The 24,090-nt window shown below is 51.3% G+C and overlaps 1 protein-coding gene across 1 annotated transcript; it reads right to left on the bottom strand.

Moving 5' to 3' along the window:
- Window positions 1-12,809: 12,809 nt before the first annotated feature.
- LOC129052556 (glutathione hydrolase 5 proenzyme-like) lies at window positions 12,810-17,914 on the bottom strand. The gene is made up of 6 exons (XM_063722939.1): window positions 17,758-17,914; window positions 14,543-14,679; window positions 13,984-14,174; window positions 13,457-13,563; window positions 13,167-13,320; window positions 12,810-13,036 (listed from the first exon to the last, which is right to left on the bottom strand). Exons 1-6 carry the CDS (start codon window positions 17,912-17,914, stop codon window positions 12,880-12,882), a joined length of 903 nt encoding a protein of 300 aa, XP_063579009.1. The 3' UTR covers window positions 12,810-12,879.
- Between the last annotated feature and the right edge of the window lie 6,176 nt (window positions 17,915-24,090).

Here is a 24,090-nt window from a genome sequence, read left to right as displayed (position 1 = left end):
CGGCTTCTCTGTGCCCCCTGCCCTCCAGCCTCCCACTAGGTGTCCTGTTGGCTGAGCACAGTGGGTGCGGCTGACCTGCGGGCCAGGGTCTGACCCAGTACAGTACAGTACAGGCACAGCTGGGGAGCGAGGGACCCCCTCCTTTGCCAAGCTGCTTCCTTCTGCAAGCCCCAGGGTGGCTGAGTGCCTGCTGTGGGCCAGACCTCTGCTAGGCCCATCAGGACACCCCTGTCCTCAGGGTCCAATGCTGCCAAAGAGGACGGGGCGGTCGGTGCAGCACATTGTAGGAGTGGGAAGTCAGGGAGGCATCGTGGAGGAGTGCGGCTTCCCACAGGCACCCCTCCAGGCTTTCACCAGCTCCCTTTGTTGCAAGGATGTGAGGATGACTGACTTTGGAAGCCATGGCAACCAAGTCCCTGCTGACCTGATCACCCACCTACTACTGTTCCAGGACCAGGAAATAAACTTCTTTTGTGATTAAGCCTTAATACGTTTCAGGGACCATTTGTTGAAGCAGTTGATTGGTGCTGAGATGGGAAAGAAACTTTTCTTCTGTGAGACAGGGTCTCACTCTGTCACCCAGGCTGGAGTGCAGTGGTGCGATCATAGCTCATTGCCACCTCAACCTCCCAGGCTCAGGTGATCCTCCTGCCTCAGCCTCCCAAGTAGCTGGAGCCACAGGCACGCTCAGGCTGGTCTTGAACTCCTGGGGTCAAGTAATCCTCCTGCCTCGTCCTCCCTAAGTGCTGGGATTACAGGCGTGATCCACTGCGCCAGGCCAAAAAGAAATTTTTATCTGAGGAATGAAAGCCCCCTTTAATTATCAGGCCCAGAGAGGCATTGAAATGCGATGGGGTGTCACAGCAGTCACGCCTCACTCCCACCTTGATGCCACTTGCTAGGTGGGTTCTAGACTAACGATGTCAAGTAGCCATAAAATGCCATATGCTGGACACCATAATGTAGGGGCCAAGGGAAAACTTCCCCTTCACCCTCTGAAAGTTCAAGGAAAAATCAACTCACAAAAGGCAGATTAATTGGAAAACAAGGTATACAAAGAGTCATTGCCGAATATCTTAATGGGATAAAGATGCTGATGTACCCTGCTTCTTAGGGGAAAGGGAGATGGGAATCTCTCCTTTGATACTCAGCTGGAGCCAGACTCCTCCAGGAAGCCCCCCTGACTTCCCACTCCTACAACACACTACACTGGCCACTCCCTCCTCCTCGGCAGCACTGGACCCTGAGGAGAGGGGTCTCCTGATGGGCCACAGCAGGCACTTGATCACCCGGGGCTGGCAGGAGATGGGGATTGTGGATGATTTTAGGAGGACAGCACATGATTTGGCGTGGGGAGGATTTTTGTTTGTTGTGTTTTAAGACGGAGTCTCCCTCTGTCACCCAGGCTGGAGTGCAGTGGTGCAATCTCAGCTCACTGCGACCTCTGCCTCCCAGGTTCAACTGATTCTCCTGCCTAAGCCTCCTGAGTAGCTGGGACCACAGGCACCCACCACCATGCCCAGCTAATTTTTGTATTTTTAGCAGAGATGAGGTTTCACCATGTTGGCCAGGCTGGTCTTGAACTCTTGACCTCAGATGATCCATGCGCCTCAGCCTCCCAAAGTGCTGGGATTACAGGCATGAGCCACTGCCCCTGGCCTGGGCAGGGAGAATTTAATGGATTTAAAGAACATTCAACGGGCCTGGCTCGGTGGCTCATGCCTATAATCCCAGCACTCCAGAGGGCGAGGCAGGCGGATTATGAGATCAGGAGATGGAGACCAGCCTGGCCAACATGGTGAAACCCCATCTTTACTAAAAATACAAAAATTAGCTGGGTGTGGTGGTGCATGCCTGTAATCCCAGCTACTTGGAAGGCTGAGGCAGGAGAATCACTTGAACCCGGCAGGCGGAGGCTGCAGTGAGCCCAGATTACACCACGGCACTCCAGCCTGGGTGACAGAGCGAGACTCCATCTCAAAACAAACAAACAAACGAACAAACAAGAAACCACACAGTGGCCTGGGACAAAGTCTGTTGGGCCTGAAGAGCAAATAATAGATTGTGACAAGTCTGTCCAGGTGTACTGACAGATTTCAGTCTTTCTTCCTGTGATAGGAGTTCAGTTAAGGAAGACTCACAAGAGGGACCAGAGCTCATTGTTTTCTTCTTTGGCAGGTCCAGACTTGAGGCAGATAAGGAACTTCAGAGAACAACTTCATCCTGAGCTCTGGCTGACAGATTGATACAGAGGTGGGGAGAGGTCAGAGAGACCTTGTGGCTTCTTCTTCAGTTCAGTGCTATATTTTGGGGTATCAGTTTCTGAGCCCCAGCAATAACTCATACTCTATAGTTCAGCAGTAACCAGCCAGGCAAGGAGCATTGGCTCACACCTGTAATCCCAGTGCTCTGGGAGATGGAGGCAAGGGGATTGCTTGAGGCCAGGAGTTCGAGACCAGTCTGGGCAACATAGTGGAGCCTGTCTACACACACACACACACACACACACACACACACATTTAGCCATGGCAGCATGCACCTGTAATCGCAGCTACTCGGGAGACTGAGGCAAGAGGATCATTTGAGCCCTGGAGGTTGAGGCTGCAATGAGCCTTGATGGCACCATGCAGTCCAGGCCAGGCAACAGAGCAAGATCTCATCTCTAAAAAAAAGAAAAAAAAGTATAGCCCATCACTAACCCATGTTATTGAAACTGCATTTGCAAAAGTATAACTGAGGAAATTATGAAAGTGAAAGAAATCAGAGGTAACTGACTCCATCTTGCTTCTAACCTTTAAGCTGTCCTTCTTCATTCCTGGGTGTAGGCTGAACTAACTTTGGGAAGGAACTCTGAAACAAAATTGGTAATAGCCCTTTCCTGAAAAGACCTCCTTCTTGCCTAGGGACCAGTCCGCATTTGCAAGACTAACAAATTAGCTACAAGGTTAAAAATTACCATTTAGGCCGGGCGCGGTGGCTCACGCCTGTAATCCCAGCACTTTGGGAAGCCGAGGCAGGCTGATCACAAGCTCAAGAGTTCAAAACCAGCCTGGCCAACATGGTGAAACCCCGTCACTACTAAGAACACAAAAATTAGCTGGGCATGGTGGCACATGCCCGTAATCCCAGCTACTTGGGAGGTTGAAGCAAAGAATCATTTGAACCCGGGAGGCAGAGGTTGCAGCAAGCCGAGATTGCACCACTGTGCTCCAGCCTGGGTGACAGAACAAGACTCCATCTGGGTGGGTGGGTGGGGGAATAAATTACAGTTTAGGGGTCATGCCGCCTCTGGCTCCAAGAGTCTGAACCTCCCCAAATTGCTCCTGGGGATAACATCACTGTTGTAAAACTTAAGATCAGGGCTGGAGATATTTGGCAGACCCTGCACACCATGGATCAGCTGACACCACCCAGACTGCTAATCTGGTTCAACCAGTTCTGCCATCGCACCAGGAACAGAAGACAGCAAGAAAAACTCACTTCTACCGGCTGTGATTCCATTTTCAACCTGACCAATCAGCACTCCCCACTTCCCAAGCCCCTACCCACCAAATTACCTTTAAAAACTCTGATCCCCTTGGTCAGGCACTGAGGCTCATGTCAGTAATCCCTGCAGTTTGGGAGACCGAGGCAGGTGGATCACTTGAGGTCAGGAGTTCAAGACCAGCCAACACGGTGAAACCTCATCTCTACTAAAATCGCAATAATTAGCTAGGTGTGGTGGCACACGCCTGTAGTCCCAGCTGCTCGGGAGGCTGAGGCATGAAAATCACTTGAACGCAGGAGGTGGAGGTTGCAGTGAGCATCTCAAAAAAAAACAAAAAGCAAAAAACAAAAAACTGTGATCCCCGAATCCTTGGGGAGACTGACTTGAGTGATAATAAAACTCCGATCGACTCTGCATGAATTACTCTTTGTCTACTGCAATTCCTGTCTTGATAAATAGGCTTTGTCTAGGCGGTTGGCAAGATGAACTCATGGTGCGGTTACATTACCTCTCTAAACCAGTGACAATTCCTGCTAAGCAGCGTTGTATCAGCCCACTCCTTATCTTCTTTTTTACTTTTTATTTATTTTCTTGAGACAGAATCTCGCTTTGTCACCCAGGCTAGAGTGCAGTGGCGTGATCTTGGCTTACTGCAGCCTCCACCTCCTGGGTTCAAGGGATTCTTCTGCCTCAGCCTCCCAAGTAGCTGAGACCACAGGTGCGTGCCACCACTCCCAGCTAATTTTTGTCTTGTTTTGTTTTGAGATGTAGTTTTGCTCTTGTTGCCCAGGCTGGAGTGCAATGGCACAATCTTGGCTTACCGAAACCTCTGCCTTCAGGGTTCAAGCGATTCTCCTGCCTCAGCCTCCCAAGTGGCTGGGATTACAGGCGTGTGCCACCACACTCAACTGATTTTGTATGTTAGTAGAGTTGGGGGTTTCACTATGTTGGCCAGGCTGGTCTCGAACTCCCAACCTCACGTGATCCACCTGCCTTGGCCTCCTAAAGTGCTGGGATTACAGGTGTGTGCCACCATGCCCGTCCTCCTTATCCTCTTTTGCCTTTAAAAAAACTGCTTTTGGGGCCGGACATGGTGGCTCACGTCTGTAATCCCAGCACTTTGGGAGCCCGAGGTAGGTGGATCACAAGGTCAGAAGTTCAAGATCAGCCTGGCCAAGATGGTGAAACCCCATCTCTACTAAAAAATACAAAAAATTAGCTGGACGTGGTGGTGGGCACCTGTAAGCTACTCGGGGGCTGAGGCAGAGAACTGCTAGAACCCGAGAGGCAGAGGTTGCAGTGAGCCGAGATCACGCCACTGCACTCCAGCCTGGGCGACAGAGCGAAACTCCGTCTCAAAAAAAAAAAAGAAAAAAAAAAAACCTGCTTCTGGGCCAGGCACGGTGGCTCATGCCTGTAATCCCAGCATTTTAGGAGGCTGAGTTGGGAGGATCACTTGAGTTCAGAAACTGGAGGCCAGACTGGGCAACATAGAGATTGGGCAACACCATCTCTCTAAAAGAAAAAAAAAAAAAAAAACTGCTTGTAACAAAGGTCAAATGAAGCACTCCCCAAGCAACTTGGAAGTGTCTTTGGGGCAATTGTTCTCAACCTTGGCCCAAATAAACTAGGTTAATTTTGCCTCAGTTTCTTTCTTTAGGTCGACAGTCCCTGTAACAATACACCAGAGGCATAGGTATAAAAAGATGGCCTTACCTTTTTCATTAGTGTGGAAAATAAATACTCTGTGTGCAAGGTGAAAAAAAATCTAAACAATTCAGGGAACTAGCCCCTGGCTAGGGGACATTGAAGCTGTGCTCTGCCTTTTGCTTCTTTAAACACTGCTGTACTGTGTAAATAAATTCAGGTTAACCTGGAGGAGAAATTCTCAGAAGTAGATTGGCTGGTCAAATGGCACAAGCATTTTCTGTCTAGAGTTGTACTGGTGTAATCTCAGCTCACTGAAACCTCTGCTTGGATCAAGCGATTCTGCAAATATTCACCCATTCTGAATTGCCTTTTCACTGTTTCAGTGATGTCTTTTGTTGAATAGAATTTCTTAATTTTCATATAGTCCAATTTATCGTTTTTTTCTTCTATAGTAGTTTTTGTGTCCTGTTTAAGAAAAAATTTTGGTATGCAACAAAATAAAAAAACAGAATTAAAAAAAGAGAAGCATTTGCCTACTCTAAAGTCACAAGGATATTCTCTTTCTTTCTGTAAACACTGCTTAATATTTTATTTGATTATTTATTTATTTATTTATTTTTGGAGATGGGGTCTCACTATGTTGCCCAGGTTGGTTTCGAACTCCTTGGCTCAACTGATCACTTGGTTGCTGTATTTTTAGTAGAGACAGGATTTAACCATGCTGGCCAGGCTGATCTCGAACTCCTGACCTCATGATCTGCCTTCCTCGGCCTCCCAAAGTGCTAGGATTACAGGCGTGAGCCACCACGCCCGGCCTGTTTGTTTTTGAGATGGAGTCTTGCTCTGTCACCCAGGCTGGCATGCAGTGGTGCGATCTCAGCTCAATACAACCTCTGCCTTCCAGGTTCAAGCAATTCTCCTGCCTCAGCCTCCCAATCAGCTGAGATCACAGACGCCTGCCACCACACCTGGCTAATTTTTTTGTATTTTTAGTAGAGACAAGGTTTCACCATGTTGGCCAGGCTGCTCTTGAATTCCTGACCTCAAGTAATCCACTTACCTTGGCCTCCCAAAGTGCTGGGATTGCAGGATTGCAGGTGTGAGCCACTGTGCCTGGCCTATTTATTTGGATACTTCTTTTCTTTTTTTTTCTTTTTCTTTTTTTTTTTTCTTGAGACGGAGTTTCACTCTTGTTGCCTAGGCTGGAGTGCAATGGTGCGATCTCGGCTCACTGCAACCTCTGCCCCCCGGATTCAAGCAATTCTCCTGCCTCGGCCTCCTGAGTAGCTGGGATTACAGGCATGCACCACCACATCCAGCTAATTTTGTATTTTTAGTAGAGATGTAGTTTCTCCATATTGGTCAGGCTGGTCTCGAACTCCCAACCTCAGGTGATCTGCCTGCCTCTGCCTCCCAAAGTGTTGGGATTACAGGCAGGAGCCACCGTGCCTGGCCTTGATTCTTATTTCCTATGTAACTATTTAAGCGATGAATTTTCCTCTGAGCCCTTCATTAGCTGTACCCTGTAGGGTCTGACCTGTGCTGATTACAGTGTTACTTGACGATGCCACCCTTTTGGTGTTGATTTCCTCTGTGTAACAAGATGTTTCAAGAGCCAGCTGTAAGAGTCCTGGCTGGGCTGGGAATGCACACTGGCTGGCACTGCTGGTGGTGCAGAATGGATGTGGGGGCAGGGCCTGGGCAAGTCCCCCAGGGTGGGATGAGCAGGGAGGGAGAGGAATGGGCTTCCTCCAGGACCCCAGGAATGAAGGAAGTCTCTGCACTACCTCCAGGCAGGGTCAGATGTGCATTTTCCAAAGCTTATTGCATTAGGAGTGGGGAGTAGACTGTGGTGGTGCCAGCAGCAAAAAGATGGAAAGGAGAGAAGGAGGTGGAGCCAGGGCTGAACCATACAACTGGAGGGGAGAGGCAGGGTTCTACAAGTAGCACAGGAGGGAGGTGAGGCGGGCACCACAGAGCTTCCAGCTGCCTCAGGGCTGACTTCCATTTGGCATGTTGAGTCCAAGGTGCCTGTGCACCTTGTCCAGATACTCTGGAGGTGGTTGCTTGGGTATGTGGGTCTGAGACTCCAAACAGCTGGGCCAAAGCCGACATGGAGATCCATCAGTTCACAAGTGGTGAATGAGCCTTCTCGGGTGGGTGGCAGTCCCAGGGTGGCCAAGGGTCCAGGGAGTGCACCCTCACTCTGCAGGTGAGTCAGAATCAGTCACCACGGAGCCACGGTTGCATCCCTGCTGGGGGGAACAGGAGCCCCTTTTCCTCTCTCCAATACGCAGGGACAAAGTTATCATGCTCTGTGGGTGCCGCTGGGAGGCACTGATGGGAGAGACTGGCCAGGCCTTCCAAAGCAAGCTCCAGGCAGCATCCCAGCACCCCGGCCCAGGTGCAGGTGTGGTCTGGGAGCACAGAGCCAGGTTCCCACCATGGGGCACCTGAGGTTTGTGCCTAGCAGCCTCCCCCTCCTTTGCTTCCCTTTCCTTTTTGGCCCACAAGGTTTGGGATAGGTGGCTGCTACCAACAGCTCTCAAGGTGGCCCCACAGACCTGAGCCAACCACTTCTCTTCAGCCCTCCCCTGCCCATGAAGACTGCTCAGAGTGGCCCCATTGAGAGCTGGATCTGGGACTTTGGTTAAACTGCAGGGGGAGAAGCTGTGTCACCCTGCAGGACGTGAAGTTTAGCTGAAGCCATTGGGATCATGGCCTGGGAGCCTATCTAGCGGGAGGCTACCACGTGGAGGGCCCTGACAGTGTGAGTTCAGCCTCTGGATCCCACCACACTGAAGTACTCCAGAGACTCCTTTCTCTCTAAACCCACCAGTTCTGCTCCCTGGACCCCTGACCCAGCCCTGCTGCTTTCAAAGATCTGTTTTCCACTGCCTCCCAAAGCCAGATCCCAGGAGAAGCTGGTGGTCTTGCATCTGCCTGAATTCTGGCAGCGGCCCATGAGAGTCAGTGATGATGGCAGGTCTGCCCAAGTGGTGGGCCGGCTTGGCCCCCTCATCTCAAAGTGAGCCGGGTTTTGCTCCCAGACTTTCCTCCTAGTCTGCCAGACCACCTCTTCCAGCCACGCAGTCAAGCCCAGGTTAGGAATTAGCCCCATCCAGCCCCTCTCCCACATACAACCTCCAAATATATCCACATCCCAATCCCTGGAACCCAAGATTAGACCTTATGTGGCAAAAGTGACTTTGAAGATGTGATTCAATAAAAGATTTTGAGATGGGGAGATTATCCTGGACTATCCAGGTGGACCTACTATGCCCCCAAAATTCACAGGTTGAAAGCTAATCACCAATGTGATACTATTAGCAGGTGAGGCCTTTGGGATGTGGTTACATCATGAGGGTAGAGCCCTCATGAATGGGATTGGCTCCCTATAAAAGAGACCCCAGAAGCCAGGCATAGTGGGCTGCACCTATAGTCCCAGCTACTGAGGAGGCTGAGGCAGGAAGATCTCTTGGGTACAGGAGTGAGCTATGATCACACCATTGTACTCCAGCCTTGGTGACAGAGTGAGACCCTTTGTCTAAAGTAATTAAATAAAAGAGACCCCAGATAGCTCCTAGCTTCTTCCACTGTGTCAATTAGAAGGTGCCATATATGAGGACACGGGCCCTCACAGGACATCAAATCTGCCAGCACCTTGATCTTGGACTTCCCAGCCTCCAGAGCTGTGAGCACTAAATTTCTGGAAAATGCTATAAGCCCCCCACTTTCCAGTATTTTTGTTACGGCAGCCCAGGCAGACTAAAACAACCTCTGTGGCACATTTGGGGTGATGGAGGAACAGCCGATGTTCCCAGGAACCAGTTGAGGGGCAGAAGTTCCAGATCCCTCTAGTGAGATCCCCAGAGAGCACCATGTACCCGCCCTGCAGCTGGCAAAGCTGTTTATGGAAGTTAGGGGCCTGTTGGTTTAGAGGGGCCATTCTCAACCAGGGGGAGGTTGCATTGTCTTGAGACAGTTTTGGTTGTCATGAGTGGGTGTGTGTGGTGGGGAGTGCTACTGCATCACACAGGCTGAGGCACGGGATGCTGCTCAACATCCTGCAGTGTGGGGACAGCCCCGCACAACAAAGAATCATTTCATTCAAAACGTGGATGAGGGCCAAGCGCAGTGACTCACACCTGTAATCCCAGCACTTTGGGAGGCCAAAGCAGGAGGATTGCTTGAAGCCAGGAGTTTGAGACCAGCCTGGGCAACATGGTGAAACCCCATCTTTACAAAAAAAGCAAAAAATCAGCCAGGCGACGTGACGCACACCTGTACTCCAGCTACTTGGGGGCCTGAGGTGGGAGGATTGCTTGAGCCCAGGAGGCTGAGGCTGCAGTGGGCTGAGACTGCACCACTTCACACCAGCCTGGGTGATAAACTGAGATCCTGTCTCAAAAAAAAAAAAAAAAAAAAGCTGAGCATTGCAGCCTGCATGGTGGTTTGTGCCTGTATTCCCAGCTACCTGAGAAGCTGAGTTGAGAAGATGGCTTAAGCCAGGGAGGCGAAGGCTGCAGTGAGCCAAGATCGTGCCACTGCATTCCAGCCTGGGTGACAGAGCCAGACCCTGTCTCAAAAAAATGACAGAACAGACTCTGTAGCAATAAGATACCAAATTATAAAGAGGACCCAAGGCCAAGCCAGGCAAGGGTTAATTCATGCACCCTGCACTTAAAGAATAAACTATGTTCTAACAGCAACGAGGCTTTCCTTTTTCTCCAGCAGCAACAAGCACTGGCCTGAAGCAACATTAATACACTTTGCAGCTCATCCAGCTCACAGATGCCGACTTATTGACCCCCTGTTCTTCCAGCCATAACTACAGCTCTGACCAGACAAGAGACCAATTTAATTAACTTTCTCCTGATAAGAGACCATTGACCATGAACTGGCTCTGGCTGGTTTTCAGAGGCTGCTCACTTGCAGGCATTCAGGCCCTGAAAAGATCTTTTGACAGATGGGGCCTAATTGTAATGCATTTTATTTTATGTTTTTTTTTTTTTTAGATGGAGTCTCGCTCTGTCACCCAGGCTAGAGTGCAGTGGCACCATCTCGGCTCACTGCAACCTCTGCCTCCTGAGTTCAAGCAATTCTCCTGCCTTAGTTTTCCAAGTAGCTGGGATTACAGGCACCCACCACTGCACCTGGCTAATTTTTACATTTTTAGTAGGGTTGGGGTTTCTCCATGTTGGCCAGGCTGGTCTTGAACTCCTGACAGGCAATCCAACTGCCTCGGCCTCCCAGAGTGCTGGGATTACAGGCATGAGCCACTGGGCCAGCCTTGTAATACATTTTAATGTTAAGTCTCCACTGTCTCCAACCTACGGGTGAACATGGGTCCTATGTTACATGCATGTTTGTTCAATCCATGTGTCAGTTCTGCCTTCATGAATATTCATATCTCTTTCTGCAATATGTTGAATATTTATGTTTAGCCAACCCCTTCAGCATACAGCTCCTGCCCCAACCTCTCCTCCTTAGATGTGCCTATCTCTGGTTTCTGCCAGAAGCTATGCTTTTGAAAGTGGCGGATGGCCACCCTGCAGGCTGTAACCCTTTATAAAAAATAGAAGTGCCATTGTGGCTCATACCTGTAATCCCAGCACTTTGGGAGGCCAAGGCAGGCGAATCACTTGAGGTCAGCATTTTAAGACCAGCCTGGCCACACGGTGAAACCCCGTCTCTACTAAAAACACAAAGTGAGGCAGGTGTGGTGGCACATCCCTGTAATTTTAGCTACTTGGGAGGCTGAGGCAGGAGAATCGCTTGAATCTGGGAGGCAGAAGTTGCAGTGAGCTGAGATCATGCCACTGCACTGCAGCCTGGGCAACAGAGTGAGACTCTGAAGAAAAGAGAAAAGAAAGAAAGGAAGAAAGAAAGGAAGGAAGAAAAGAAAAGAAGGAAAGAAGGAAGGAAAGGAGGAAAGGAAGGAAGGAAGGAAGGAAAGTAAGTCAGGGGATGGGGGAGAGCTTCAGGAAGAACAGCTACTGGACACTGGGCTTAATACCTAGGTGATGGGTTAATCTGTGCAGCAAACCACCAAGGCACGTGTTTATCTATTTAACAAACCTGCACATCCTGCACATGGACCCCTGAACTTAAAATACAAGTTGGAGAAAAAAAATGAATAAATCTTGTCAGGGATAGTGGCTCAAGCCTGTAATCCCAGCACTTTGGGAGGCCAAGGAGGGAGGATGGCTTGAGACCAAGAGTTCAAGATGAGGCTGGGAAACATAGTGAGACCCTGTCTCTACAAGAAATTTTAAAAATTGGCCAGGTGTGAAGTTGCACACCTGTAGTCCCAGCTACTTGGGAGGCTGAGGCAGGAGGATGGCTTGAGCCCAGGAGGTTAAGGGTGCAGTGAGCCATGACTGCACCACTGCACTCCAGCTGAATGACAGAGCAAACTCTGTCTCAAAAAAAAAAAAAAGCAAAGAAAGAAAAGAAGAAATTAAAAAAAAGACTCCTTTCTCAATTTATAAATTGTGTGATTTTTTTTTTTTTTTTTTTGAGATGGAGTCTTGTTCTGTTGACCAGGCTAGAGTCAGTGACACAATCTCAGCTCATTGCCCCCTCTACCTCCTGGGTTCCAGTGATTCTCCTGCCTCAACCTCCTGAGTATCTGGGACTATAGACATGCGCCACCATGCCCAGCCAATTTTTTTGTATTTTTAGTAGAGACGAAGTTTCACCATATTGGCCAGGCTGGTCTCGAACTCCTGACCTCGTGATCCACCCACCTCTGCCTCCCAAAGTGCTGGGATTACAGGCATAAGCCACTGTGCCCAGCTGCTATCAATCTTTTAAATAGATCCTAACAAAGGGCATCCATCAACCCAAAGATGCTCCGAGGAAGCTGAGTCTCTGTCTAAGGATGGAGAGGGAGTCAGCCAGGAGAATTCAGCCCCTGGAGCTGCACCATGGGCTTCTGTGGGGAATCAAAAAAATGTTTATAGGCCGGGCATGGTGGCTTATGCCTATAATCCCAGCATTTTGGGAGGCCAAGGTGGGAAGATTGCTTGAGCTCAGGAGTTCAAGACCGGCCTAGGCAACATGGTGAGAGACCCTGTCTCTACGAAAAACAAAAAAATAAAAACTATCCAGGTGTGGTGGCACACACCTGTAGTCCTAGCTCCTTGGGAGCCTGAGGAGGAAGGATCACTTGAGCCCAGGATGTCAAGGCTGTAGTGAGCTGTGATCGCCACACTGCACGCCAGCCTGGGCAACAGAGTAAGATGCTGTCTCAAAAAAAAAAATTATATATATATATATATACACACACACACACACAGATAGATAGAGAGAGAGTAAAAATTACCACCAATGCCCTAGTGCCCCAGAAGAAAATCACTTTACAGACTGCCACAGGAAAAACAACCTCTTTCACAAATAAAGTTGCAAATATAAGTTACAAATCACACAAGGAAAATGTCACCATGAGAGAGAGTCTGAGAGGCCCCAGCCAGGAAAACTCACGTCTGAAAAATGGCATCAACCACAGACCAGAGACCAAGATGCTGAGATCCTCAGCCTGGGAGCAGCATAGACAACACATTGCTCTCTGTCTTGGAGGCCACAGAACTGACCTGGAGGCCACTGACAGCCTCACCGATCAAGGTCCCCAACTCCTATGGCCCCCAAAGTTGAAGTGTACCTGGCCTAAGAATCTCAGTGACTGAGTTCCTCCCAGGTGGCTTTGAGCAGCACGGACTTGGGGAGTGGGCTCTGCCCTAGGCATCCAGCTCGGACCTCAGCCTCACCTGGCTGAAGCTGGGCTCATACTCCACACAGCCCTTGCTGTCGACGTGCAGGATGGGGGCTGCGATGGCCGCTCTCAGGTCAAAGCCAAGCCACAGCTTGTTCATGATGGCCTGGGGGAGAGATGAGGGTTGCAGGGAGAAAGGGGGTACCCTACATCAGCCCTCACATCCCCACTCCAGAGAGAGTCAGACAGTATGCTGCCCAGAGAGGAGACACTCGAGCCAAGAGACCCCCAGACTCACCTGGGCCACAGCAGATGATGAGCTCCACACCAGCCCCGCCAATCACTAGCTTCGACCCCTGGGCTTTGTTGATCAAGATGGAGGGCACCACGGAGGACGGGGAACGCTCGCCTGGAACTGGGGGCCAGCACCTTCCGGGAGCTCCACCCACCCTGTCTCCACTCACTGCTGAGCAAACAGCGGCTTGGCGAGTGCAGTGACCCATCCAGGGGTTAGCATGCATCCCCAGCCCAGCCCCGCCCCCTCCCTCCTCTCCCCTGGCGGGGAGCCCTTGTGGACCCCGGGTGGGAAGCCTTGTTCTCACCAGGTGAGGGGGTGGTGCCGGAACCCCGGGGGCATCGCTCGCATAAATCCAGGAGCTCGTTGTTGAGGATGATGCCTGTCCGTGGTGAATACACCATCGCTCCAAAGCTGCAGCCGTGGAGGCAGAGCCTGGGCTAGGACCTGGGGCTCCCACCAGACACCACTTGCCCTGCACGCCTTGCAGGACCCCCTCATTTTACAGCTGCCCCGAAGCATGCTGGAGCCCCTATTATCTCCCTGGCACCACCCAGGAGGGGTCCCCAAAGACCCACCTGTGCCCCCACATCAGGGCACCTTTCTGAGTAACACCTCCCATTCCCAGGTAAATCTTGGGTCGGGGCCACACCAGCAGCAGCCTTTCCAGCCAGAGATGTCAGGGGTGGGGGCCTCTTTTGAAATAGAGGAGGAGAAAAAGGGCAAAATCAAGGTGCTGCCTTATGGGGACAAGTGAGGGGACATGGGGCTAGGGTAGTGCAGGTCTAGGAGAGGAGGAGTGAAGCCATCCACCTTCCCCCAGGTCCTACGCACGGTGTGTTGATGGTGCTGGTGGCAGCCACGGCACTGCCATCCTCCCCCAGCACAGACACATGGGATGTGCCTGTCCCATGGCCCCAGGCCTCGGCCAAGCTGTAGTGGCTGAGCTGGTGGTCCCCCTGGCCATCGATCTGTTGGCAGATGAGCTGGGCCAGGGTCTCCCCCAGCAGGTCCCGGGAGGCATTCTGGGGTGGGTGGGCAGGCGGCAGGGTCAGTGAGGGACCAGATGGGATCCCCAGAACCAAGGGCAGGATGAACTCAGCCCCCATGGGGGCCACCTCCTGTCTGTCCTCTACCTTGTGGCCAGGCCTCCCTCAAGCCCAGCTAGGTCTAGACTCTGCTCACCCTCCAGTCCAGGTCGTTTGAGATATGGTGCCACTCCTGCACCTGACCCCTGTACCTGCCACCCTGGGATCCCTTTCATTCCTGCCCTGGCCTAGAACCACATACATATCCCTCCAACCTCCCCCTGCCAGGCCTGACTCTCCTTTCATGCAAGTCCTCAGTAGGGGAGGAGGACAGCCCACCAGCCCAGAAACCTCAGCAACCTCACCTGGAGCTTTGGGTGGCTTCGAGGGTCCCCCAGTCTCCACCTCTGCCCCCTGGCAAACTTGAGCATCTCCACAAGGTGGTGGTACACGTTCACCCTCCGTTCAGGCCTAGCCACAGATTCTGCTGAGAAGTTGAACCCTGGAGAGGGGTTGGGACACAGGTTGGGGTCACCCTATGTAATGGGTTGAATGTTGCCCCCTGCCCTGGAAAGATCCACCCACATCCTAATTCCCAAAACCTGTGGATATTACCTTATACGGCACAAGAGTGACTAATACCTTAAGTGGAAAAGTATGTTAAAGATTTCTTTTTTTTCTTCGAGACAGAGTCTCACTCTGTTGCCCAGGCTGGAGTGCAATGGCATGGTCTCAGCTCACTGCAACCTCCACCTCCCAGGTTCTAGTGATTCTTGTGCCTCAGTCTCCTGAGACTACAGGTGTTCACCACCACGCCCAGCTAATTTTTTTGTATTTTTAGCAGGGACAAGGTTTAGCCATGTTGTTCAGGCTGGCCTTGAATTCCTGGCCTCAAGTGATCTGCCTGCCTTGGCCTCTCAAAGTGCTGGGATCACAGACGTGAGCCACCATGCCCAGCCTTTTGCGTGTGTGTGTGTGTGTGTGTGTGTGTGTGTGTGTGTGTTTGTTTTGTTTTTTTTTTTTTTTGAGAGGGAGTCTTGCTCTATCTCCCAGGCTGGAGTGTGTGGCACGATCTCGGCTCACTGCAATCTCCACCTTCCAGGTTGAAGCAATTCTCCTGCCTCAGCCTCCTGAGTAGCTAGAACTACAGGCATGTGCCACCATGCCTGGCTAATTTTTGTATTTTTAGCAGAGATGGGGTTTTACTGTGTTGGCCAGGCTGGTCTCCAACTCCTGACCTCAAGTGATCCACCCTCCTTAGCCTCTCAAAGTGCTGGGATTACAGGCATGAGCCACTGCCCCTGGCCTAAAGTATGTTAAAGATTTTGAGAGGAGGAGATGATCTTGGATTATCTAGATGTGCCCTGAATGTGATCACAGTGTCCTTGTAAGACAGACACACAGAGGAGAGGACACACAGAGCAGAGGAGAAACCAGTATGACTATGGAGACAGAGACTGGAGTGAGGCAGCCACAAGCCAAGGAACGCTGGCAGCCACTGGAAGTGGGAAGAAGCTGTGAAAATTGTCAAAATAGAGCTGTGGCCAGGCACGGTGGCTCACACCTGTAGTCCCAGCACTTTGGGAGGCTGAGGTGGGTAGATCACCTGAGGTCAGGAGTTCGAGACCAGCCTGACCAACATGGTGAAACCCCATCTCTACAAAAACACAAAAGTTATCCGGGCATGATGGCGGGTGCCTGTAATCCCAGCTACTGGGGAGGCTGAGGTGGGAGAATTGCTTGAACCCAGGAGGCAGAGGTTGCAGTGAGCCGAGATTCCACCACTGCACTCCAGCCTGTGCAACAGAGCAAGACTCCATCTCAAAACAAAACACAAAAACAAAAAACAAAAAACAAAAAACTCTGAAAAATAGAGCCAGGGAAAGGCCATGAAGAGAGGACTCTCATGCACAAGTGCCCCATTCTCGGCTGGGTGCAGTGGCTCATGCCTGTAATCCCAGCACTTTGGGAGGCTGAGGTGGGTGGATCACATAAGGTTTGGAGTTTGAGACCAGTCTGGAGAACATGATGAAACCCCATATCTACTAATAACACAAAAATTAGCCAGGCATGGTGGCACACATGGGTAGTCCCAGCTACTCAGGAGGCTGTGGCAGGAGAACCTCTTGAACCGGGAGGTGGAGGTTCCAGTGAGCCAAGACTGCACCATTGCACTCCACTCCAGCCTGAACAACAAGAGCAAAACTCCATCTCAAAAAAAAAAAAAAAAAAAAAAGAATGATATAATGGTGTCCGGCATGCTGGCTCATGCCTGTAATCCCAGCACTTTGAGAGGCCAAGGCAGGCAGATCACCTGAGGTCAGGAGTTCAAGACCAGCCTGGCCAACATGGTGAAACCCTGGCTTTACTAATAATACCAAGAAAATTATCCAAGCATGCTGGTGGGCACCTGTAATCCCAGCTAGTGGAAGGCTGAGGCAGGAGAATCACTTGAACTCAGGAGGTGGAGGAGGTTGCAGTGAGCTGAGACCACACCATTGCACTCCAGCCTAGGCAACAGAGTGAGACTCCATCTCAAAAAAATTTAAAAAAAGAAAAAGGATTATATAATGGACCCTGGGTACTCAAGGGGAAGAGTGGGAGGGGAGGGGGATGAGGGATAAAAGACTACACACTAGGTACAGTGACTGCTTGGGTGATGGGTGCAACAAGATCTCAGAAATCAGCATTAAAGGCCAAGTGCAGTGGCTCATGCCTGTAATCCCAGCACTTTGGGAGGCTGAGGCAAGTGGATCAATTAAGGTCAGGAGTTCAAGACCAGCCTGGCCAACAGGATGAAACCCCGTCTCTACTAAAAAGATAAAAGTTGGCTGGGTGTGGTGGCTCATGCCTGTAATCCCAGCACTTTGGGAGGCCAAGGGGGGTGAATCACCTGAGGTCAGGAGTTCAAGACCAGCCTGGCCAAGATAGTGAAACCCCATCTCTACTAAATATACAAAAATTAGCTGGGTGTGGTGATGCATGCCTGTAATCCCAGCTACTCAGGAGGCTGCAGTGAGGTGAGATCACGCCACTGCACTCCAGCCTGGGTGACACAGCGAGACTCTGTCTTGGGAAAAAAAAAAATTAGCTGGGCATGGTGGTACATGCCTGTAATCCCAGCTACTTAGGAGGTTAAGGCATAAGAATCACTCGAACCCGGGAGGTGGAGGTTGCAATGAGCTGAGATTGCACCACTGCACTCCAGCCTGGGTGAAAGAGCGAGACTCCATCTCACAATAAATAAATAACTAAAAATAAAAAGAGAAATAAGTAAAAATAACAACCAAACAACAAAACAGCACAGTTTATCCAAAGAGACAGAGACTCTTAGAACTGAGAAAAAGGGCCCTGTTGGGCTCTAGGAGACCCACAGCCTGCTCTCGGGGTCACCGTCCCCTACCCAGAGGCTACTAAGAGAATCCAAGAAAAGAACAGGTGGCTCTATCCACCTGGGACACCCCGTGCCCAGGCAGCCTGCTTACACGTGGGGAAGCTGAGTCTCAGAGGGGTGAAGGTATTGCCGAGGTCCACTTGCCTGGTTTCCAGGGCCCATGCCCCCATGCCCTGCACTGCTTACCTCCCAATCTCCGAGCAGGGCTTGGCATCCGCAGCTGAACAGGCCTGGCGTACACATGGTTGTCAGGTTCCTTGGAGGCCGAGGGCAGCCAGAGACAGAGGCCGACAATGACCAGCACCAGGACCACGGCCAGCAGGCCCAGCACCACTATCTTCATCTTCGTGGCTCTGCTGCATCCACGGGGCAAGGAGCAGGGTCAGGCCCAGCCTCAGACACTCCCTGACCCCTCCCCAACAGGGCACAGTCTAAAGTCGGGCCTCAGAAACACAAGCCCAGTGTCTCCTTCCCGCCTCTCAGAACGTGTGCATGCTGTCCAGTCCTGGGGGTGGACACCTCCAAGGAGGAGCAGAGGCAGGGAAAGAGCAGGAGCTGCCAGAGAACCCATAAGCTTACCTAGTCCCAGAGGGGGCAAGAGGCCAGCCAGGGGGTGCCCAGCAGCCCTGGGGGACAGTGGAAGGCATCTACACAGGGTGCAGGACAGGCAGGCCTCTCACAGAGGTCCAGCCTGGCCAGGAGGACAGGGAGACTGATGTCACAGCAGCAAGGAGGCACACGGTGACTCTGCACAGTAACTCAGCCTGTCACCAGGTGACTAAAGTTCATGCAGCCCTGGGAGGGCCCCGAGTGGGAGGTGCTGTGAGCCGGGGAATGGGGTTCCCGCTTCCCAGGCTCAGTTCCCTCCAAAGGGTGCTGTCTGCCCACGAGCCCCTCCAGTGAGCCCCAGGCTGGGTCCCTCTCTGGCTCACCCTGTCCCTGTTCAGAACATCTGAACTCTCAGCCAGTGTCCCAGAGATGGCTCTGGAGATGGTGGAGTAGTGGTGCCCCAGGCAGTAGACGAGAACCCAGCCTAAGGGGCCTCACCACACACTGCTGTCAATGCTAAAGGTGTGTTCCGGGAACATGGCCTGGGGCCCTGAGTGCAGACTGGTTCTGCTGCCCATCCAGAAACATTAGCACCCCAGGCCCAAGGAACCACCTGAACAGCCCAGAAAGGCAGGGCCCAGAGAGGGCCTGAGCTGGCCCAAGCTCACACAGCCCAGCAGTGCAGGCCTGGCCACTTGGTAACTGCCCCAAGTTACTCATGTTTCTGACCAGCCCACCAAGAAGTCTGAGCCAGGAACAGCCACGGGCCCAGCCCAGGGGACCTTGGACAGTTCTGCCCATTCCCCTGTGGCCTCATCTGCCAAGGATCTGGGCCAGAGGCTCCCTGAGTCACGGCTCCCTCCCCTGCTCCTGGGCCTGCTGTGCCTACAGTGCCGGAGAGCCCCTGCAGCCTCCACCTGAGGTCTATTCCGTGCCCATAACACCTACCCCACAATCATCCTTCCAGGCTGCCCCAGCTGACAGAAGGGGACATGAAGGCTGACCCAATATTGCTGCCTGCCTGGGTCACATAGGCCTGTCCTGTCATCCACTGCTCTCAAATGGGCTCTGGACAGAACCCACCAGACACACAACTGTGAGATCCTCAATAGCCCTAGGGTGGAGGTGCTATGACCAAGCCCTTACCCTGGCTATTCCTCCCCCTGAAGATCAGGGTGACTGGGAAGATGACAGGGCAGGAACCAAGGCCCCATGACCTGTCCCTGAAGGCTAGAGAGCAGACAGGAACATCAGGGGATTTGGCCCTGCTAAGTGGCTGCATTCCACAGCAGTCAGCCAGGAGGGGTCTAAAGTGGAGAGCCACAGGGCTCTGTCCCCTGCCCCGGCCTGCTCAGCAGTTTCCTCTCTGCCTGAGAGCATATAAGACATGCAGGATTCACAGCAGCAGGTGAGCAGGAAGAATGTCTGATTGGGCAAAGGATGGCCCAGACCCGCACAGCTGACCCCAAAAGGAAAACCCTGGGGAAAGTAGGGAGACAGAGCTGCCTTTGATGGGGCACAGCTGAAGCCTGGCAGCAGCTGAGGATTCCAGAGAGGGGAGACAGGTGAGGAGGCACTTTATCAAAGGCCATGTCAACAGAGGTAGGGCCTACAGAATGAAGGAGGCTTTTCCTCGCATGCTGAGTGTGTCATATTCTGTCCCAGTCAGCCCTCTACCCCATGAATGCAGATAGGGAACCTAGGGGGAAGTGGGTCTGGGGAAGCCATGCCACCTGAGGAAAGACTGCAGGGGCTGGCCTAGAAGTCTTCTTCAGACCCCACAGCTCTTGTCCTGGGCACATAAGGTAGTGAGTTCCCTGTCCCCAGATATCAGGGAACCTGCCCCGATATTCACATAGGTTCTTTTCTATTTTCCTTAAGCATTGGCCAGCTTGAGAAATAAAGGGACAGAGTACAAAAGAGAGAAATTTTAAAGCTGGGCATCTGGGGGAGACATCATATGTCGGTAGGTTCCGTGATGCCCCACAAGCTGCAAAAAGCAGCAAGTTTTTATTAGGGATTTTCAAAAGGGGAGGGAGTGTGCGAATAGGTGTGGGTTACAGACATCAAGTAGTTTACAAGGTAATAGAATATCACAAGGCAAGTGGAGGCAGGGCAAGATCACAGGACCACAGGAGCGAGGCGAAATTAAAATTGCTAATGAAGTTTCGGGCACCATTGTCATTGATAACATCTTATCAGGAGACAGGGTTTTAAGATCAACAGGTCTGACCAAAATTTATTAGGCGGGAATTTCCTCTTCCTAATAAGCCTGGGAGCACTATGGGAGACTGGAGTCTATTTCACCTCTGCAGTCTGGACCATAAGAGACGACCACGCCCAGGGGGGCCAGTTCAAAGACCAACCCCTAGGTGTGTATTCTCTTTCTCAGGTATGTTCCATGCTGAGAAAAAGAATTCGGCGATATTTCTCCCATTTGCTTTTGAAAGAAGAGAAATATGGCTCTGTTCCACCCGGCTCACTGGTGGTCAGAGTTTAAGGTTATCTCTCTTATTCCCTGAACAATTGCTGTTATCCTGTTCTTTTTTTCAAGGAGCCCACATTTCATATTGCTCAAACACACATGCTGTACAATTTGTGCAATTAATGCAATTATTACAGGGTCCTGAGGTGACATACATCCTCCTCAGCTGACAGGATGAAGAGATTAAAGTAAAGACAGGCATAGGAAATCACAAGGGTATTGATTGGGGAAGTGATAAGTGTCCATGAAATCTTTACAATTTATGTTTACAGATTGCAGTAAAGACAGGCATAAGAAATTACAAAAGTATTAATTTGGGGAACTAATAAATGTCCATGAAATCTTCACAATCCACGTTCTTTTGCCATGGCTTCAGCCAGTCCCTCTGTTTGGGGTCCATGACTTCCCGCAACACCCAGAAATGTGCAAGCATCACTCACCCAGAGACACTGACTCTGGTGTCAGTACCACCCACTTCCAACACACGTGCAAGCATGCACACACACAACTGAGCCTAATCTAGGCTGAGCAGAGCAGCTTCCCAGGATGCAGCAGAGAAAGGAATATGAGGAAGAGGTATACACGGCAGCCAGTCTGAGGTTCCCTGGTTAATCCTTCAACCCAGCTTGATGGCTTTGTCACCACAACCCCAGAGCCACAAGGGTGAAACCGGAGCACAGCCCCAACCCCATTCACAGGCAGGAAACTGAAGCTTAGACAAAAGGGATTTACCGAGGTCAGCTGGCCCCAGGAGGTCTGCAGACCTGCAGGTGAGCCCAGGACCCACCCACCCCCGACCCTGCCAGCCCCCAGCATGGAGTCACTATCCCTGGATATGAGAATGCACAGATCTCTGGCGGCTTCCCCAGGACTGTCTACACTCCTGGACTGGATGCTTACTACCCAGATGTGGAGTTGGAATCCGCCTCTCACAGTTTCCACCCTTGGGGCACAGAGTTGAGAATCAGAAAAAACACCCCTTCAGTAAGATTTAATAACCACTACCTGCTGGAAACCTGTGGAAAGAACTATCTATATCCCTATATATATAGCCGAGAGGTGGCAGGCACCCACGGGAGTTGGGCAATGATCCCTTGCACAACTGGCCCTGTGCCACCCCAATCCACAGCCACAAACAGAGCCCAGGAGTGGAGCAAGCATGGCCCAAGGACACAGGGTCCCCTAACCCCATCACAGCTCTGGCTGTACTCCAGAGCTGACTCCCTATCCACACTCAAGGTTGCCAGATTCTCCCAGGCCTGTTTCTTCATGCTGCATTCTTCTCTGTTTTTTTGTTTTTTTTTTTGAGACGGAGTCTCACTCTGTTGCCCAGGCTGGAGTGTAGTGACGCGATCTCGGCTCACTGCAATCTCCACTTCCCGGGTTCAAGCGATTCTCATGCCTCAGCCTCCCCAATAGCTGGGATTACAGGCACCTGCCACCACACCCAGCTAATTTTTGTTTTGTTTTGTTTTGAGACGGAGTTCCACTCTTGTTGCCCAGCTTGGAGTACAATGGCACAATCTCAGCTCAGCACAACTTCCAACTCCTGGGTTCAAGCAATTCTCCTGCCTCAGCCTCCTGAGTGGCTGGGATTACAGGCATGAGCCACTAGGCCAGGCTAATTTTGTATTTTTAGTAGAGATGGGGTTTCTCCATGTTGGTCACGCTGGTCTCGCACTCCCGACCTCAGGTGATCTGCCTGCCTCAGCCTCCCAAAGTGCTGGGATTACAGAGGTGAGCCACCACGCCTGGCCATTTTTGTATTTTTAGTAGAGACGGAGTTTCTACTAAACTCCGTCTTGACGTTAGGAGTCCGAGGCCAGCCTGTGCAAGATGGCGAAACCCCGTCTGTATTAAAAACACAAAAATTAGCCAGACCTGGTGGCTCATGCCTGTAATCCCAGCTACTAAGGAGGCTGAGGCAGGAGAATCGCTTGAACCCAGGAGGCGGAGGTTGCAGTGAGCTGAGATCGTGCCATTGCACTCCAGCCTGGGGGAGAAGAGGAAAACTCTGTCTCAAAAAAAGAAAAAAAGACGAAAAACTTGGAAAAATATGGAAGAAACCAAATGGATTTCTAGTTCCTAAGCAAATTGAAGACACGTCATAAAAGTGCATTAAATTAATAACCCTCTTTTTTAAAATTTGTTTTAAGACAGAGTCTCGCTCTGTTGCCCAGTCTGGAGTGCAGTGGTGCCATCTCGGCCCACCACAACCGCCGCCTCCTGGGTTCAAGTGATTCTCCTGCCTCGGCCACACGAGTAGCTGGGACTACAGGCGCGAGCCACCATATCTGGCTAATTTTTGTATTTTTAGTAGAGACAGGATTTCACTATGTTGGCCAGGCTGGTCTCCAGCTCCTGATCTCGTGATTCGCCTGCCCCAACCTCCCAAAGTGCTGGGATGCGTGAGCCCCCAGCCTGGCCACTACTTTTCCTTTTCTTTGTGTGTGTGTGGTTTTTTTTGGTGTGTGTGTGTGTGAGATGGAGTTTCGCTCTTGTTGCCCAGGCTAGAGTGCAATGGTGCGATCTCAGTTCACTACAACCCCTGCCTCAGCAGGAGAGCAGGAATCTTCAGTGATCCACTGGCGGATCTGCAGCCATCGTGGGCTCCTGGTCTTCCCATGACTTTTGTGTGGGTGCCTCTCCTTCCAGTACCTATCCCGCGAGCATCCCCCAGCCTCCCGCCATTGCCAGCAGGTGCTGTGATCGCGCCATTGCACTCCAGCCTGGGGGACAAGAGCGAAACTCCATCTCAAAATTAAAAGAAAGGATGAAAATTTTGGAAACATATGGAAGAAACCAAATGGATTTCTAGCTCAACTAAATCGTAATTATTCAGTGTCTATTTTTTGCAAGAAACCATATATTTCATGTCCACAATCAGGGCCACAGTCCCAGCTCTGTTGTGGGTGTTTCCTAAGCAAATTGAAGAACACGGGCATAAAAGTGCATTAAATTAATAAACCTTTTCTCTCTGTCTCTCTCTCTCTTTCTCTCTCTTTTTGAGATGGAGATTTGCACTGTCACCCCAGCTGGAGTGCAGTGGCGAGATCTCGGGTCACTGCAAGCTTCGCCTCCCAAGTTCACGCCATTCTCCTGCCTCAGCCTCCAGAGTAGCTGGGACTACAGGCGCCCGCCACCATGCCCGGCTAACTTTTTGTAGTTTTAGTAGAGATGGGGTTTTGCTATGTTGGCCAGGCTGGTCTCCAACTCCTGATCTCCTGATCCGTCCGCCCCGACCTCCCAAAGTGCTAGGATTATAGGCATAAGCCACCATGCCCGGCCTCTTTTTTTTCTTTTTCTTTTTTTTTATTTTGAGACGGAGTTTTGGTCTTCTTGCCCCAGCTGGAGTGCAATGGTGCGATCTCAGCTCACTGCAATCTCCACCTCTGCAGGAGAGCAGGAATCTTCAGTGATCCACGGGCAGATCTGCAGCCATTGTGGGCACCTGTTCTTCCCGCGACCTTTGTGCCCGGGTCTCA

Source organism: Pongo abelii, chromosome 23 (assembly GCF_028885655.2).
Source record: "Pongo abelii isolate AG06213 chromosome 23, NHGRI_mPonAbe1-v2.0_pri, whole genome shotgun sequence".
In the NCBI taxonomy this organism is placed as follows: Eukaryota; Metazoa; Chordata; class Mammalia; order Primates; family Hominidae; genus Pongo; species Pongo abelii.
This window is presented reverse-complemented; position numbering and strand designations above follow the sequence as displayed.

Bases quoted from the DNA above. Each gene is read 5' to 3' on its own strand.
- LOC129052556 (XM_063722939.1), bottom strand. From the start codon at position 17,914: ATGAAGATAGTGGTGCTGGGCCTGCTGGCCGTGGTCCTGGTGCTGGTC. The intron at 14,680-17,757 runs GTAAGCAGTGCA...ACCCCTCTCCAG, and splicing joins CCCTGCTCGGAGATTGGGAG to GGTTCAACTTCTCAGCAGAA. The intron at 13,037-13,166 runs CTGCTGTGGCCC...CTCCCTGCAACC, and splicing joins GCTGGTGTGGAGCTCATCAT to CTCATCTCTCCCCCAGGCCA.